At 44.0% G+C, this 20960-nt stretch overlaps 1 protein-coding gene across 9 annotated transcripts in view; it reads left to right on the top strand.

Moving 5' to 3' along the window:
- Nucleotides 1-882: 882 nt before the first annotated feature.
- Nucleotides 883-20960, top strand: part of LOC130297000 (glycogenin-1-like) — a 45350-nt gene continuing 25272 nt past the window's right edge. For 2 of the 9 annotated variants that reach the window (XM_056549126.1, XM_056549125.1), the window contains exon 1: nucleotides 883-984. In XM_056549126.1, coding sequence (XP_056405101.1) covers nucleotides 914-984 — 71 coding nt within the window. In that variant the 5' untranslated portion in view covers nucleotides 883-913. The other 7 variants (XM_056549131.1, XM_056549133.1, XM_056549134.1 and 4 more) reach the window with 7 other exon arrangements.

Raw genomic sequence — 20960 nt, 5'->3', positions numbered from 1 at the left:
AAATCTGTTATCTTTGTGGCACCAAAATTTGTTTTCCACCGGAGTACCCCTTTAAATGATCTCATCCCTTTGTACAGGTAAGTGAGAGTTAACATCCGCTCGCAGCTCCTATACTGAAGGAAGGCAGTGCCCAGAGCAATACAGGCGCCATCTTTCCCAAGTAGGGTGCCTCCAGCTGTTGCAAAACTACAACTCCCAGCATGCCCGGACAGCCGTTGGCTGTCCGGGCATGCTAGGAGTTGTAGTTTTGCAACAGCTGGAGACACCCTGGAAACACTGAAGGAAATGTTCTTTCCTAAGTTACTATGAGCTGCACGTCCTGCGCTCCGGGGGCTATGGAAGTTTCTCAGGCCCGGATAAAGGGGGGGTCCGGCCTACTCCAGGCTTTCTATTGTCAACCTCTGCTACTTGGCAACTTGAAAACAAACATCCGTGGCGCTCGGAGTATAACACGTTCTTTATTAAATCGCATTGAAATCCACCATGACACAGGCCCCATAGGAAACCGACGCGTTTCAACTGCGGCGATACAGGGTTAATCGTGGCTTCAGCTCCCGTGGTACTCAACATGGTATCTCCCAGCAGTCGGTGACCCCCCTTAAATGACACCATGAGTATCACAGGAGGCGGAGCCACAATTAACCCTGTATCGCCACAGTTGAAACGCGTCGGTTTCCTGTGGAGTTTGTGTTATGGTGGATTTTAATGTGATTTAATAAAGGACGTGGACCGGCCATTATTATACAGGGATCCTATGGAAAGTGAAAGAAGAGATGTGATTGGTTGCTAGGGGCAACTACTGCCGGCGCACTTATCTTGGGGAGATGTATTAAAGTGAGAGCACAGGAGAGGGGCTGTAGTTGCCCATAGCAACCAATCACATTACTGCTTTCACTTTCTGCAGGAGCCATGTATGATTGGATGTGCACTCTGGTTGCCATGGCAGCTGCTTTCTTCCTGTACTAGTGAGAACAACGCAAAGCAGTAAGCGGGGCCGCGGTTATATATACAGGGGGGGGGTGTACAGGAGGCTGCGGTTATATATACAGGGGGGGGGGGTGTACAGGAGGCCGCGGTTATATATACAGGGGGGGGGGGTGTACAGGAGGCCGCGGTTATATATACAGGGGGGGGGGGGGTGTACAGGAGGCCGCGGTTATATATACAGGGGGGGGTGTGTACAGGAGGCTGCGGTTATATATATATATACAGGGGGGGTGTACAGGAGGCTGCGGTTATATATACAGGGGGGGGGGGGTGTACAGGAGGCCGCGGTTATATATACAGGGGGGGGGGTGTACAGGAGGCCGCGGTTATATATACAGGAGGTGTGTACAGGAGGCTGCGGTTATATATACAGGGGGGGGTGTACAGGAGAATGCGGTTATATATACAGGAGGGGGGGTGTACAGGAGGCTGCGGTTATATATATATATACAGGGGGGTGTACAGGAGGCTGCGGTTATATATACAGGGGGGTGTACAGGAGGCTGCGGTTATATACAGGGTGTGTACAGGAGGCTGCGGTTATATATACAGGGGGGTGTACAGGAGGATGCGGTTATATATACAGGGTGTACAGGAGGCTGCGGTTATATATACAGGGTGTGTGTACAGGAGGCTGCGGTTATATATACAGGGGGGGGGTGTACAGGAGGCTGCGGTTATATATACAGGGGGGGGGTGTACAGGAGGCTGCGGTTATATATACAGGGTGTGTGTACAGGAGGCTGCGGTTATATATACAGGGGGTGTATACAGGAGGCTGCGGTTATATATACAGGGGGGGGGTGTACAGGAGGCTGTGGTTATATATACAGGGGGTGTACAGGAGGCCGCGGTTATATATACAGGGGGGTGTACAGGAGGCTGTGGTTATATATACAGGGGGGTGTACAGGAGGCTGCGGTTATATATACAGGGGGGTGTACAGGAGGCTGCGGTTATATACAGGGTGTGTACAGGAGGCCGCGGTTATATATACAGGGGGTGTGTACAGGAGGCTGCGGTTATATATACAGGGGGGTGTACAGGAGGCTGTGGTTATATATACAGGGGGGTGTACAGGAGGCTGCGGTTATATATACAGGGGGGTGTACAGGAGGCTGCGGTTATATACAGGGTGTGTACAGGAGGCCGCGGTTATATATACAGGGGGTGTGTACAGGAGGCTGCGGTTATATATACAGGGGGTGTGTACAGGAGGCTGCGGTTATATATACAGGGTGTGTGTACAGGAGGCTGCGGTTATATATAGAGGGGGGTGTACAGGAGGCCGCGGTTATATATACAAGGGGTGTACAGGAGGCTGCGGTTATATACAGGGTGTGTACAGGAGGCTGCGGTTATATGTACAGGGGGTGTGTACAGGAGGATGCGGTTCTGTCCGGTGTGTACAGGAGGCTGCGGTTCTGTCCGGTGTGTACAGTGAGGTGCGGTTCTGTCCGGTGTGTACAGTGTGGTGCGGTTGTGTCCGGTGTGTACAGGAGGCTGCGGTTCTGTCCGGTGTGTACAGTGTGGTGCGGTTGTGTCCGGTGTGTACAGTGAGGTGCGGTTCTGTCCGGTGTGTACAGTGAGGTGTACAGGAGGGTGTACAGGAGGCTGCGGTTATATACAGGGTGTGTACAGGAGGCTGCGGTTATATATACAGGGTGTGTGTACAGGAGGCTGCGGTTATATATAGAGGGGGGTGTACAGGAGGCCGCGGTTATATATACAAGGGGTGTACAGGAGGCTGCGGTTATATACAGGGTGTGTACAGGAGGCTGCGGTTATATGTACAGGGGGTGTGTACAGGAGGATGCGGTTATATATACAGGGGGGTGTACAGGAGGATGCGGTTATATATACAGGGGGGTGTACAGGAGGATGCGGTTATATATACAGGGGGTGTACAGGAGGCTGCGGTTATATATACAGGGGGGGGGGGTGTACAGGAGGCTGCGGTTATATACAGGGTGTGTACAGGAGGCTGCGGTTCTGTCCGGTGTGTACAGGAGGCTGCGGTTCTGTCCGGTGTGTACAGGAGGCTGCGGTTCTGTCCGGTGTGTACAGGAGGCTGCGGTTCTGTCCGGTGTGTACAGTGAGGTGCGGTTGTGTCCGGTGTGTACAGTGTGGTGCGGTTCTGTCCGGTGTGTACAGGAGGGTGCGGTTCTGTCCGGTGTGTACAGGAGGCTGCGGTTGTGTCCGGTGTGTACAGGAGGCTGCGGTTCTGTCCGGTGTGTACAGTGAGGTGCGGTTCTGTCCGGTGTGTACAGTGAGGTGCAGTTCTGTCCGGTGTGTACAGGAGGCTGCGGTTCTGTCCGGTGTGTACAGTGAGGTGCGGTTGTGTCCGGTGGGTACAGTGAGGTGCGGTTCTGTCCGGTGTGTACAGTGAGGTGCGGTTCTGTCCGGTGTGTACAGTGAGGTGCGGTTCTGTCCGGTGTGTACAGTGAGGTGCGGTTCTGTCCGGTGTGTACAGTGAGGTGCGGTTCTGTCCGGTGTGTACAGTGAGGTGCGGTTCTGTCCGGTGTGTACAGTGTGGTGCGGTTCTGTCCGGAGTGTACAGGAGGCTGCGGTTCTGTCCGGTGTGTACAGTGAGGTGCGGTTCTGTCCGGTGTGTACAGTGTGGTGCGGTTGTGTCCGGTGTGTACAGGAGGCTGCGGTTCTGTCCGGTGTGTACAGTGTGGTGCGGTTGTGTCCGGTGTGTACAGTGAGGTGCGGTTCTGTCCGGTGTGTACAGTGAGGTGCGGTTCTGTCCGGTGTGTACAGTGTGATGCTGTTCTGTCCGGTGTGTACAGGAGGCTGCGGTTCTGTCCGGTGTGTACAGGAGGCTGCGGTTCTGTCCGGTGTGTACAGTGTGGTGTGGTTGTGTCCGGTGTGTACAGTGAGGTGCGGTTCTGTCCGGTGTGTACAGTGAGGTGCGTTTCTGTCCGGTGTGTACAGTGTGGTGCGGTTCTGTCCGGTGTGTACAGTGAGGTGCGGTTCTGTCCGGTGTGTACAGTGTGGTGCGGTTGTGTCCGGTGTGTACAGTGAGGTGCGTTTCTGTCCAGTGTGTACAGGAGGCTGCGGTTCTGTCCGGTGTGTACAGTGTGGTGCGGTTCTGTCCGGTGTGTACAGGAGGCTGTGGTTCTGTCCGGTGTGTACAGTGAGGTGCGGTTCTGTCCGGTGTGTACAGTGAGGTGCGGTTCTGTCCGGTGTGTACAGGAGGCTGCGGTTCTGTCCGGTGTGTACAGGAGGCTGCGGTTCTGTCCGGTGTGTACAGGAGGCTGCGGTTCTGTCCGGTGTGTACAGTGTGGTGCGGTTCTGTCCGGTGTGTACAGTGTGGTGCGGTTCTGTCCGGTGTGTACAGTGTGGTGCGGTTCTGTCCGGTGTGTACAGTGTGGTGCGGTTCTGTCCGGTGTGTACAGGAGGCAGCGGTTCTGTCCGGTGTGTACAGTGAGGTGCGGTTCTGTCCGGTGTGTACAGTGTGGTGCGGTTCTGTCCGGTGTGTACAGTGAGGTGCGGTTCTGTCCGGTGTGTACAGTGAGGTGCGGTTCTGTCCGGTGTGTACAGTGTGGTGCGGTTGTGTCCGGTGTGTACAGTGAGGTGCGGTTCTGTCCGGTGTGTACAGTGAGGTGCGGTTCTGTCCGGTGTGTACAGTGTGGTGCGGTTCTGTCCGGTGTGTACAGTGAGGTGCGGTTCTGTCCGGTGTGTACAGTGAGGTGCGGTTCTGTCCGGTGTGTACAGTGTGGTGCGGTTGTGTCCGGTGTGTACAGTGAGGTGCGGTTGTGTCCGGTGTGTACAGTGAGGTGCGGTTCTGTCCGGTGTGTACAGTGTGGTGCGGTTCTGTCCGGTGTGTACAGGAGGCTGCGGTTGTGTCCGGTGTGTACAGGAGGCTGCGGTTGTGTCCGGTGTGTACAGTGTGGTGCGGTTCTGTCCGGTGTGTACAGTGAGGTGCGGTTCTGTCCGGTGTGTACAGTGAGGTGCGGTTCTGTCCGGTGTGTACAGTGAGGTGCGGTTCTGTCCGGTGTGTACAGTGAGGTGCGGTTCTGTCCGGTGTGTACAGTGTGGTGCGGTTGTGTCCGGTGTGTACAGTGTGGTGCGGTTCTGTCCGGTGTGTACAGGAGGCTGCGGTTGTGTCCGGTGTGTACAGTGAGGTGCGGTTCTGTCCGGTGTGTACAGTGAGGTGCGGTTCTGTCCGGTGTGTACAGTGTGGTGCGGTTCTGTCCGGTGTGTACAGTGTGGTGCGGTTGTGTCCGGTGTGTACAGTGAGGTGCGGTTCTGTCCGGTGTGTACAGTGAGGTGCGGTTCTGTCCGGTGTGTACAGTGAGGTGCGGTTCTGTCCGGTGTGTACAGTGTGGTGCGGTTGTGTCCGGTGTGTACAGTGTGGTGCGGTTCTGTCCGGTGTGTACAGGAGGCTGCGGTTGTGTCCGGTGTGTACAGTGAGGTGCGGTTCTGTCCGGTGTGTACAGTGAGGTGCGGTTCTGTCCGGTGTGTACAGTGAGGTGCGGTTCTGTCCGGTGTGTACAGTGTGGTGCGGTTCTGTCCGGTGTGTACAGTGTGGTGCGGTTCTGTCCGGTGTGTACAGTGTGGTGCGGTTCTGTCCGGTGTGTACAGTGTGATGCAGTTCTGTCCGGTGTGTACAGTGAGGTGCGGTTCTGTCCGGTGTGTACAGTGAGGTGCGGTTCTGTCCGGTGTGTACAGTGAGGTGCGGTTCTGTCCGGTGTGTACAGTGTGGTGCGGTTCTGTCCGGTGTGTACAGTGAGGTGCGGTTCTGTCCGGTGTGTACAGGAGGCTGCGGTTCTGTCCGGTGTGTACAGTGTGGTGCAGTTCTGTCCGGTGTGTACAGTGAGGTGCGGTTCTGTCCGGTGTGTACAGTGAGGTGCGGTTCTGTCCGGTGGGTACAGTGAGGTGCGGTTCTGTCCGGTGTGTACAGTGAGGTGCGGTTCTGTCCGGTGTATACAGTGAGGTGCGGTTCTGTCCGGTGTGTACAGTGAGGTGCGGTTCTGTCCGGTGTGTACAGTGAGGTGCGGTTCTGTCCGGTGTGTACAGTGTGGTGCGGTTCTGTCCGGTGTGTACAGTGAGGTGCGGTTCTGTCCGGTGTGTACAGTGTGGTGCGGTTCTGTCCGGTGTGTACAGGAGGCTGCGGTTGTGTCCGGTGTGTACAGTGAGGTGCGGTTCTGTCCGGTGTGTACAGTGAGGTGCGGTTCTGTCCGGTGTGTACAGTGAGGTGCGGTTCTGTCCGGTGTGTACAGTGTGGTGCGGTTGTGTCCGGTGTGTACAGTGAGGTGCGGTTGTGTCCGGTGTGTACAGTGAGGTGCGGTTCTGTCCGGTGTGTACAGTGTGGTGCGGTTCTGTCCGGTGTGTACAGGAGGCTGCGGTTGTGTCCGGTGTGTACAGTGTGGTGCGGTTCTGTCCGGTGTGTACAGTGAGGTGCGGTTCTGTCCGGTGTGTACAGTGAGGTGCGGTTCTGTCCGGTGTGTACAGTGAGGTGCGGTTCTGTCCGGTGTGTACAGTGAGGTGCGGTTCTGTCCGGTGTGTACAGTGTGGTGCGGTTGTGTCCGGTGTGTACAGTGTGGTGCGGTTCTGTCCGGTGTGTACAGGAGGCTGCGGTTGTGTCCGGTGTGTACAGTGAGGTGCGGTTCTGTCCGGTGTGTACAGTGAGGTGCGGTTCTGTCCGGTGTGTACAGTGAGGTGCGGTTCTGTCCGGTGTGTACAGTGAGATGCGGTTCTGTCCGGTGTGTACAGTGTGGTGCGGTTGTGTCCGGTGTGTACAGTGAGGTGCGGTTCTGTCCGGTGTGTACAGTGAGGTGCGGTTCTGTCCGGTGTGTACAGTGAGGTGCGGTTCTGTCCGGTGTGTACAGTGAGGTGCGGTTCTGTCCGGTGTGTACAGTGAGGTGCGGTTCTGTCCGGTGTGTACAGTGAGGTGCGGTTGTGTCCGGTGTGTACAGTGAGGTGCGGTTCTGTCCGGTGTGTACAGTGAGGTGCGGTTCTGTCCGGTGTGTACAGTGAGGTGCGGTTCTGTCCGGTGTGTACAGTGAGGTGCGGTTCTGTCCGGTGTGTACAGTGAGGTGCGGTTGTGTCCGGTGTGTACAGTGAGGTGCGGTTCTGTCCGGTGTGTACAGTGAGGTGCGGTTCTGTCCGGTGTGTACAGTGAGGTGCGGTTCTGTCCGGTGTGTACAGTGAGGTGCGGTTCTGTCCGGTGTGTACAGTGTGGTGCGGTTCTGTCCGGTGTGTACAGTGTGGTGCGGTTGTGTCCGGTGTGTACAGTGAGGTGCGGTTCTGTCCGGTGTGTACAGGAGGCTGCGGTTCTGTCCGGTGTGTACAGTGTGGTGCGGTTCTGTCCGGTGTGTACAGGAGGCTGCGGTTCTGTCCGGTGTGTACAGTGAGGTGCGGTTCTGTCCGGTGTGTACAGTGAGGTGCGGTTCTGTCCGGTGTGTACAGTGAGGTGCGGTTCTGTCCGGTGTGTACAGTGAGGTGCGGTTCTGTCCGGTGTGTACAGTGAGGTGCGGTTGTGTCCGGTGTGTACAGTGAGGTGCGGTTCTGTCCGGTGTGTACAGTGAGGTGCGGTTGTGTCCGGTGTGTACAGTGAGGTGCGGTTCTGTCCGGTGTGTACAGTGAGGTGCGGTTCTGTCCGGTGTGTACAGTGTGGTGCGGTTCTGTCCGGTGTGTACAGTGTGGTGCGGTTGTGTCCGGTGTGTACAGTGAGGTGCGGTTCTGTCCGGTGTGTACAGGAGGCTGCGGTTCTGTCCGGTGTGTACAGTGTGGTGCGGTTCTGTCCGGTGTGTACAGGAGGCTGCGGTTCTGTCCGGTGTGTACAGTGAGGTGCGGTTCTGTCCGGTGTGTACAGTGAGGTGCGGTTCTGTCCGGTGTGTACAGTGAGGTGCGGTTCTGTCCGGTGTGTACAGTGAGGTGCGGTTCTGTCCGGTGTGTACAGTGAGGTGCGGTTGTGTCCGGTGTGTACAGTGAGGTGCGGTTCTGTCCGGTGTGTACAGTGAGGTGCGGTTCTGTCCGGTGTGTACAGTGAGGTGCGGTTGTGTCCGGTGTGTACAGTGAGGTGCGGTTCTGTCCGGTGTGTACAGTGAGGTGCGGTTCTGTCCGGTGTGTACAGTGAGGTGCGGTTCTGTCCGGTGTGTACAGTGTGGTGCGGTTGTGTCCGGTGTGTACAGTGAGGTGCGGTTCTGTCCGGTGTGTACAGTGAGGTGCGGTTGTGTCCGGTGTGTACAGTGAGGTGCGGTTCTGTCCGGTGTGTACAGTGAGGTGCGGTTGTGTCCGGTGTGTACAGTGAGGTGCGGTTCTGTCCGGTGTGTACAGTGAGGTGCGGTTCTGTCCGGTGTGTACAGTGAGGTGCGGTTCTGTCCGGTGTGTACAGTGAGGTGCGGTTCTGTCCGGTGTGTACAGTGTGATGCAGTTCTGTCCGGTGTGTACAGTGAGGTGCGTTTCTGTCCGGTGTGTACAGTGAGGTGCGTTTCTGTCCGGTGTGTACAGGAGGCTGCGGTTCTGTCCGGTGTGTACAGTGTGGTGCGGTTCTGTCCGGTGTGTACAGGAGGCTGCGGTTCTGTCCGGTGTGTACAGGAGGCTGCGGTTCTGTCCGCACGGTGTGTACAGTGTGGTGCGGTTCTGTCCGGTGTGTACAGGAGGCTGCGGTTCTGTCCGCACGGTGTGTACAGTGTGGTGCGGTTGTGTCCGGTGTGTACAGGGGGTGTGTACCGTGCGGCTCCGCCTCCTCCCGGCTCTTCCCTCCCCGCTGCTCCCGGTACAGACGTCAGAGATCCGGGGAGTCCTGTCACCGCCGCCGCCTGTCCCGTCACTTCTCCTCCATGAATCCGGGCGACAAGGACAAGTAGAGGCCTCAGCAGTGATCAGGTGGAGGAGGAGGGATCGGGCGGCGTACACACCGGGTGCGATTATATGAGGGACATATATATATATAACAGTATATACACACCGGGTGCGATTATATGAGGGACATATATATAACAGTATATACACACCGGGTGCGATTATATGAGGGACATATATATATAACAGTATATACACACCGGGTGCGATTATATGAGGGACATATATATATATAACAGTATATACACACCGGGTGCGATTATATGAGGGACATATATATAACAGTATATACACACCGGGTGCGATTATATGAGGGACATATATATAACAGTATATACACACCGGGTGCGATTATATGAGGGACATATATATAACAGTATATACACACCGGGTGCGATTATATGAGGGACATATATATAACAGTATATACACACCGGGTGCGATTATATGAGGGACATATATATAACAGTATATACACACCGGGTGCGATTATATGAGGGACATATATATAACAGTATATACACACCGGGTGCGATTATATGAGGGACATATATATAACAGTATATACACACCGGGTGCGATTATATGAGGGACATATATATAACAGTATATACACACCGGGTGCGATTATATGAGGGACATATATATAACAGTATATACACACCGGGTGCGATTATATGAGGGACATATATATAACAGTATATACATACCGGGTGCGATTATATGAGGGACATATATATAACAGTATATACACACCGGGTGCGATTATATGAGGGACATATATATAACAGTATATACACACCGGGTGCGATTATATGAGGGACATATATATAACAGTATATACACACCGGGTGCGATTATATGAGGGACATATATATAACAGTATATACACACCGGGTGCGATTATATGAGGGACATATATATAACAGTATATACACACCGGGTGCGATTATATGAGGGACATATATATAACAGTATATACACACCGGGTGCGATTATATGAGGGACATATATATAACAGTATATACACACCGGGTGCGATTATATGAGGGACATATATATAACAGTATATACACACCGGGTGCGATTATATGAGGGACATATATATATAACAGTATATACACACCGGGTGCGATTATATGAGGCACATATATATATAACAGTATATACACACCGGGTGCGATTATATGAGGGACATATATATAACAGTATATACATACCGGGTGCGATTATATGAGGGACATATATATAACAGTATATACACACCGGGTGCGATTATATGAGGGACATATATATATAACAGTATATACACACCGGGTGCGATTATATGAGGGACATATATATAACAGTATATACATACCGGGTGCGATTATATGAGGGACATATATATAACAGTATATACACACCGGGTGCGATTATATGAGGGACATATATATAACAGTATATACACACCGGGTGCGATTATATGAGGGACATATATATAACAGTATATACACACCGGGTGCGATTATATGAGGGACATATATATAACAGTATATACACACCGGGTGCGATTATATGAGGGACATATATATAACAGTATATACACACCGGGTGCGATTATATGAGGGACATATATATAACAGTATATACACACCGGGTGCGATTATATGAGGGACATATATATAACAGTATATACACACCGGGTGCGATTATATGAGGGACATATATATAACAGTATATACACACCGGGTGCGATTATATGAGGGACATATATATAACAGTATATACACACCGGGTGCGATTATATGAGGGACATATATATAACAGTATATACACACCGGGTGCGATTATATGAGGGACATATATATAACAGTATATACACACCGGGTGCAATTATATGAGGGACATATATATATATAACAGTATATACACACCGGGTGCGATTATATGAGGGACATATATATAACAGTATATACACACCGGGTGCGATTATATGAGGGACATATATATAACAGTATATACACACCGGGTGCGATTATATGAGGGACATATATATAACAGTATATACACACCGGGTGCGATTATATGAGGGACATATATATAACAGTATATACACACCGGGTGCGATTATATGAGGCACATATATATATAACAGTATATACACACCGGGTGCGATTATATGAGGGACATATATATAACAGTATATACACACCGGGTGCGATTATATGAGGGACATATATATAACAGTATATACACACCGGGTGCGATTATATGAGGGACATATATATAACAGTATATACACACCGGGTGCGATTATATGAGGGACATATATATATAACAGTATATACACACCGGGTGCGATTATATGAGGGACATATATATAACAGTATATACACACCGGGTGCGATTATATGAGGCACATATATATAACAGTATATACACACCGGGTGCGATTATATGAGGGACATATATATAACAGTATATACACACCGGGTGCGATTATATGAGGGACATATATATAACAGTATATACACACCGGGTGCGATTATATGAGGGACATATATATAACAGTATATACACACCGGGTGCGATTATATGAGGCACATATATATAACAGTATATACACACCGGGTGCGATTATATGAGGCACATATATATATATAACAGTATATACACACCGGGTGCGATTATATGAGGGACATATATATAACAGTATATACACACCGGGTGCGATTATATGAGGGACATATATATAACAGTATATACACACCGGGTGCGATTATATGAGGGACCGCATTATACAGAACATATATATATATAACAGTATATACACCGCATTATACAGAACATATATATATATAACAGTATATACACCGCATTATACAGAACATATATATATATAACAGTATATACACCGCATTATACAGAACATATATATATAACAGTATATACACCGCATTATACAGAACATATATATATATATAACAGTATATACACCGCATTATACAGAACATATATATATAACAGTATATACACCGCATTATACAGAACATATATATATAACAGTATATACACCGCATTACACAGAACATATATATATAACAGTATATACACCGCATTATACAGAACACATATATATATATATATATAACAGTATATACACCGCATTATACAGAACATGTATATATATAACAGTATATACACCGCATTATACAGAACATATATTATATACACCGCATTATACAGAACATATATATATAACAGTATATACACACCGGGTGCGATTATATGAGGGACCGCATTATACAGAACATATATATATATATATATAACAGTATATACACACCGGGTGCGATTATATGAGGGACATATATATAACAGTATATACACACCGGGTGCGATTATATGAGGGACATATATATAACAGTATATACACACCGGGTGCGATTATATGAGGGACATATATATAACAGTATATACACACCGGGTGCGATTATATGAGGGACCGCAGGATATATACACCGCATTATACAGAACATATATATATATATATATAACAGTATATACACCGCATTATACAGAACATATATATATATATATATATAACAGTATATACACCGCATTATACAGAACATATATATATAACAGTATATACACCGCATTATACAGAACATATATATATATAACAGTATATACACCGCATTATACAGAACACATATATATATATAACAGTATATACACCGCATTATACAGAACATATATATATATAACAGTATATACACACCGGGTGCGATTATATGAGGCACCGCAGGATATATACACCGCATTATACAGAACATATATATATATACATATAACAGTATATACACCGCATTATACAGAACATATATATATATACATATAACAGTATATACACCGCATTATACAGAACATATATATATATAACAGTATATACACACCGGGTGCGATTATATGAGGGACATATATATAACAGTATATACACACCGGGTGCGATTATATGAGGGACCGCATTATACAGAACATATATATATAACAGTATATACACACCGGGTGCGATTATATGAGGGACATATATATAACAGTATATACACACCGGGTGCGATTATATGAGGCACATATATATATAACAGTATATACACACCGGGTGCGATTATATGAGGGACATATATATAACAGTATATACACACCGGGTGCGATTATATGAGGGACATATATATAACAGTATATACACACCGGGTGCGATTATATGAGGGACATATATATAACAGTATATACACACCGGGTGCGATTATATGAGGGACATATATATAACAGTATATACACACCGGGTGCGATTATATGAGGGACATATATATAACAGTATATACACACCGGGTGCGATTATATGAGGGACATATATATAACAGTATATACACACCGGGTGCGATTATATGAGGCACATATATATAACAGTATATACACACCGGGTGCGATTATATGAGGGACATATATATAACAGTATATACACACCGGGTGCGATTATATGAGGGACATATATATAACAGTATATACACACCGGGTGCGATTATATGAGGGACATATATATAACAGTATATACACACCGGGTGCGATTATATGAGGGACATATATATAACAGTATATACACACCGGGTGCGATTATATGAGGGACATATATATAACAGTATATACACACCGGGTGCGATTATATGAGGGACATATATATAACAGTATATACACACCGGGTGCGATTATATGAGGGACATATATATAACAGTATATACACACCGGGTGCGATTATATGAGGGACATATATATAACAGTATATACACACCGGGTGCGATTATATGAGGGACATATATATAACAGTATATACACACCGGGTGCGATTATATGAGGGACATATATATAACAGTATATACACACCGGGTGCGATTATATGAGGGACATATATATAACAGTATATACACACCGGGTGCGATTATATGAGGGACATATATATAACAGTATATACACACCGGGTGCGATTATATGAGGGACATATATATAACAGTATATACACACCGGGTGCGATTATATGAGGGACATATATATAACAGTATATACACACCGGGTGCGATTATATGAGGGACATATATATAACAGTATATACACACCGGGTGCGATTATATGAGGGACATATATATAACAGTATATACATACCGGGTGCGATTATATGAGGGACATATATATAACAGTATATACACACCGGGTGCGATTATATGAGGGACATATATATAACAGTATATACATACCGGGTGCGATTATATGAGGGACATATATATAACAGTATATACACACCGGGTGCGATTATATGAGGGACATATATATAACAGTATATACACACCGGGTGCGATTATATGAGGGATATATATATAACAGTATATACACACCGGGTGCGATTATATGAGGGACATATATATAACAGTATATACACACCGGGTGCGATTATATGAGGGACATATATATAACAGTATATACACACCGGGTGCGATTATATGAGGGACATATATATAACAGTATATACACACCGGGTGCGATTATATGAGGGACATATATATAACAGTATATACACACCGGGTGCGATTATATGAGGGACATATATATAACAGTATATACACACCGGGTGCGATTATATGAGGGACATATATATAACAGTATATACACACCGGGTGCGATTATATGAGGGACATATATATATAACAGTATATACACACCGGGTGCGATTATATGAGGCACATATATATATAACAGTATATACACACCGGGTGCGATTATATGAGGGACATATATATAACAGTATATACATACCGGGTGCGATTATATGAGGGACATATATATAACAGTATATACACACCGGGTGCGATTATATGAGGGACATATATATATAACAGTATATACACACCGGGTGCGATTATATGAGGGACATATATATAACAGTATATACACACCGGGTGCGATTATATGAGGGACATATATATAACAGTATATACACACCGGGTGCGATTATATGAGGGACATATATATAACAGTATATACACACCGGGTGCGATTATATGAGGGACATATATATAACAGTATATACACACCGGGTGCGATTATATGAGGGACATATATATAACAGTATATACACACCGGGTGCGATTATATGAGGGACATATATATAACAGTATATACACACCGGGTGCGATTATATGAGGGACATATATATAACAGTATATACACACCGGGTGCGATTATATGAGGGACATATATATAACAGTATATACACACCGGGTGCGATTATATGAGGGACATATATATAACAGTATATACACACCGGGTGCGATTATATGAGGGACATATATATAACAGTATATACACACCGGGTGCGATTATATGAGGGACATATATATAACAGTATATACACACCGGGTGCGATTATATGAGGGACATATATATAACAGTATATACACACCGGGTGCGATTATATGAGGGACATATATATAACAGTATATACACACCGGGTGCGATTATATGAGGGACATATATATAACAGTATATACACACCGGGTGCAATTATATGAGGGACATATATATATATAACAGTATATACACACCGGGTGCGATTATATGAGGGACATATATATAACAGTATATACACACCGGGTGCGATTATATGAGGGACCGCATTATACAGAACATATATATATATAACAGTATATACACCGCATTATACAGAACATATATATATATAACAGTATATACACCGCATTATACAGAACATATATATATATAACAGTATATACACCGCATTATACAGAACATATATATATAACAGTATATACACCGCATTATACAGAACATATATATATATATAACAGTATATACACCGCATTATACAGAACATATATATATAACAGTATATACACCGCATTATACAGAACATATATATATAACAGTATATACACCGCATTACACAGAACATATATATATAACAGTATATACACCGCATTATACAGAACACATATATATATATATATATAACAGTATATACACCGCATTATACAGAACATGTATATATATAACAGTATATACACCGCATTATACAGAACATATATTATATACACCGCATTATACAGAACATATATATATAACAGTATATACACACCGGGTGCGATTATATGAGGGACCGCATTATACAGAACATATATATATATATATATAACAGTATATACACACCGGGTGCGATTATATGAGGGACATATATATAACAGTATATACACACCGGGTGCGATTATATGAGGGACATATATATAACAGTATATACACACCGGGTGCGATTATATGAGGGACATATATATAACAGTATATACACACCGGGTGCGATTATATGAGGGACCGCAGGATATATACACCGCATTATACAGAACATATATATATATATATATATAACAGTATATACACCGCATTATACAGAACATATATATATATATATATATAACAGTATATACACCGCATTATACAGAACATATATATATAACAGTATATACACCGCATTATACAGAACATATATATATATAACAGTATATACACCGCATTATACAGAACACATATATATATATAACAGTATATACACCGCATTATACAGAACATATATATATATAACAGTATATACACACCGGGTGCGATTATATGAGGCACCGCAGGATATATACACCGCATTATACAGAACATATATATATATACATATAACAGTATATACACCGCATTATACAGAACATATATATATATACATATAACAGTATATACACCGCATTATACAGAACATATATATATATAACAGTATATACACACCGGGTGCGATTATATGAGGGACATATATATAACAGTATATACACACCGGGTGCGATTATATGAGGGACCGCATTATACAGAACATATATATATAACAGTATATACACACCGGGTGCGATTATATGAGGGACATATATATAACAGTATATACACACCGGGTGCGATTATATGAGGCACATATATATATAACAGTATATACACACCGGGTGCGATTATATGAGGGACATATATATAACAGTATATACACACCGGGTGCGATTATATGAGGGACATATATATAACAGTATATACACACCGGGTGCGATTATATGAGGGACATATATATAACAGTATATACACACCGGGTGCGATTATATGAGGGACATATATATAACAGTATATACACACCGGGTGCGATTATATGAGGGACATATATATAACAGTATATACACACCGGGTGCGATTATATGAGGGACATATATATAACAGTATATACACACCGGGTGCGATTATATGAGGGACATATATATAACAGTATATACACACCGGGTGCGATTATATGAGGGACATATATATAACAGTATATACACACCGGGTGCGATTATATGAGGGACATATATATAACAGTATATACACACCGGGTGCGATTATATGAGGGACATATATATAACAGTATATACACACCGGGTGCGATTATATGAGGGACATATATATAACAGTATATACACACCGGGTGCGATTATATGAGGGACATATATATAACAGTATATACACACCGGGTGCGATTATATGAGGGACATATATATAACAGTATATACACACCGGGTGCGATTATATGAGGGACATATATATAACAGTATATACACACCGGGTGCGATTATATGAGGGACATATATATAACAGTATATACACACCGGGTGCGATTATATGAGGGACATATATATAACAGTATATACACACCGGGTGCGATTATATGAGGGACATATATATAACAGTATATACACACCGGGTGCGATTATATGAGGGACATATATATAACAGTATATACACACCGGGTGCGATTATATGAGGGACATATATATAACAGTATATACACACCGGGTGCGATTATATGAGGGACATATATATAACAGTATATACACACCGGGTGCGATTATATGAGGGACATATATATAACAGTATATACACACCGGGTGCGATTATATGAGGGACATATATATAACAGTATATACACACCGGGTGCGATTATATGAGGGACATATATATAACAGTATATACACACCGGGTGCGATTATATGAGGGACATATATATAACAGTATATACACACCGGGTGCGATTATATGAGGGACATATATATAACAGTATATACACACCGGGTGCGATTATATGAGGGACATATATATAACAGTATATACACACCGGGTGCGATTATATGAGGGACATATATATAACAGTATATACACACCGGGTGCGATTATATGAGGGACATATATATAACAGTATATACACACCGGGTGCGATTATATGAGGGACATATATATAACAGTATATACACACCGGGTGCGATTATATGAGGGACATATATATAACAGTATATACACACCGGGTGCGATTATATGAGGGGACATATATATAACAGTATATACACACCGGGTGCGATTATATGAGGGACATATATATAACAGTATATACACACCGGGTGCGATTATATGAGGGACATATAGTATATGAACAGTATATACACACCGGGTGCGATTATATGAGGGACATATATATAACAGTATATACACACCGGGTGCGATTATATGAGGGACATATTAGTATAACAGTATATACACACCGGGTGCGATTATATGAGGCACATATATATATAACTGTATATACACACCGGGTGCGATTATATGAGGGACATATATATAACAGTATATACATACAACGGGGTGCGATTATCATATATATAACAGTATATACACACCGGGTGCGATTATATGAGGGACATATATATATAACAGTATATACACACCGGGTGCGATTATATGAGGGACATATATATAACAGTATATACACACCGGGTGCGATTATATGAGGGACATATATATAACAGTATATACACACCGGGTGCGATTATATGAGGGACATATATATAACAGTATATACACACCGGGTGCGATTATATGAGGGACATATATATAACAGTATATACACACCGGGTGCGATTATATGAGGGACATATATATAACAGTATATACACACCGGGTGCGATTATATGAGGGACATATATATAACAGTATATACACACCGGGTGCGATTATATGAGGGACATATATATAACAGTATATACACACCGGGTGCGATTATATGAGGGACATATATATAACAGTATATACACACCGGGTGCGATTATATGAGGGACATATATATAACAGTATATACACACCGGGTGCGATTATATGAGGGACATATATATAACAGTATATACACACCGGGTGCGATTATATGAGGGACATATATATAACAGTATATACACACCGGGTGCGATTATATGAGGGACATATATATAACAGTATATACACACCGGGTGCGATTATATGAGGGACATATATATAACAGTATATACACACCGGGTGCGATTATATGAGGGACATATATATAACAGTATATACACACCGGGTGCAATTATATGAGGGACATATATATATATAACAGTATATACACACCGGGTGCGATTATATGAGGGACATATATATAACAGTATATACACACCGGGTGCGATTATATGAGGGACATATATATAACAGTATATACACACCGGGTGCGATTATATGAGGGACATATATATAACAGTATATACACACCGGGTGCGATTATATGAGGGACATATATATAACAGTATATACACACCGGGTGCGATTATATGAGGCACATATATATATAACAGTATATACACACCGGGTGCGATTATATGAGGCACATATATATAACAGTATATACACACCGGGTGCGATTATATGAGGGACATATATATAACAGTATATACACACCGGGTGCGATTATATGAGGGACATATATATATAACAGTATATACACACCGGGTGCGATTATATGAGGGACATATATATAACAGTATATACACACCGGGTGCGATTATATGAGGGACATATATATAACAGTATATACACACCGGGTGCGATTATATGAGGCACATATATATAACAGTATATACACACCGGGTGCGATTATATGAGGGACATATATATAACAGTATATACACACCGGGTGCGATTATATGAGGGACATATATATAACAGTATATACACACCGGGTGCGATTATATGAGGGACATATATATAACAGTATATACACACCGGGTGCGATTATATGAGGCACATATATATATATAACAGTATATACACACCGGGTGCGATTATATGAGGGACATATATATAACAGTATATACACACCGGGTGCGATTATATGAGGGACATATATATAACAGTATATACACACCGGGTGCGATTATATGAGGGACCGCATTATACAGAACATATATATATATAACAGTATATACACCGCATTATACAGAACATATATATATATAACAGTATATACACCGCATTATACAGAACATATATATATATAACAGTATATACACCGCATTATACAGAACATATATATATAACAGTATATACACCGCATTATACAGAACATATATATATATATAACAGTATATACACCGCATTATACAGAACATATATATATAACAGTATATACACCGCATTATACAGAACATATATATATAACAGTATATACACCGCATTACACAGAACATATATATATAACAGTATATACACCGCATTATACAGAACACATATATATATATATATATAACAGTATATACACCGCATTATACAGAACATGTATATATATAACAGTATATACACCGCATTATACAGAACATATATTATATACACCGCATTATACAGAACATATATATATAACAGTATATACACACCGGGTGCGATTATATGAGGGACATATATATAACAGTATATACACACCGGGTGCGATTATATGAGGGACATATATATAACAGTATATACACACCGGGTGCGATTATATGAGGGACATATATATAACAGTATATACACACCGGGTGCGATTATATGAGGGACCGCAGGATATATACACCGCATTATACAGAACATATATATATATATATATAACAGTATATACACCGCATTATACAGAACATATATATATATATATATATAACAGTATATACACCGCATTATACAGAACATAT

Source organism: Hyla sarda, chromosome 12, assembly GCF_029499605.1.
Source record: "Hyla sarda isolate aHylSar1 chromosome 12, aHylSar1.hap1, whole genome shotgun sequence".
Taxonomy (NCBI): domain Eukaryota; kingdom Metazoa; phylum Chordata; class Amphibia; order Anura; family Hylidae; genus Hyla; species Hyla sarda.
Note: the sequence above shows the minus strand (reverse complement) of the source record. Positions and strands in the feature narration are given on the sequence as shown.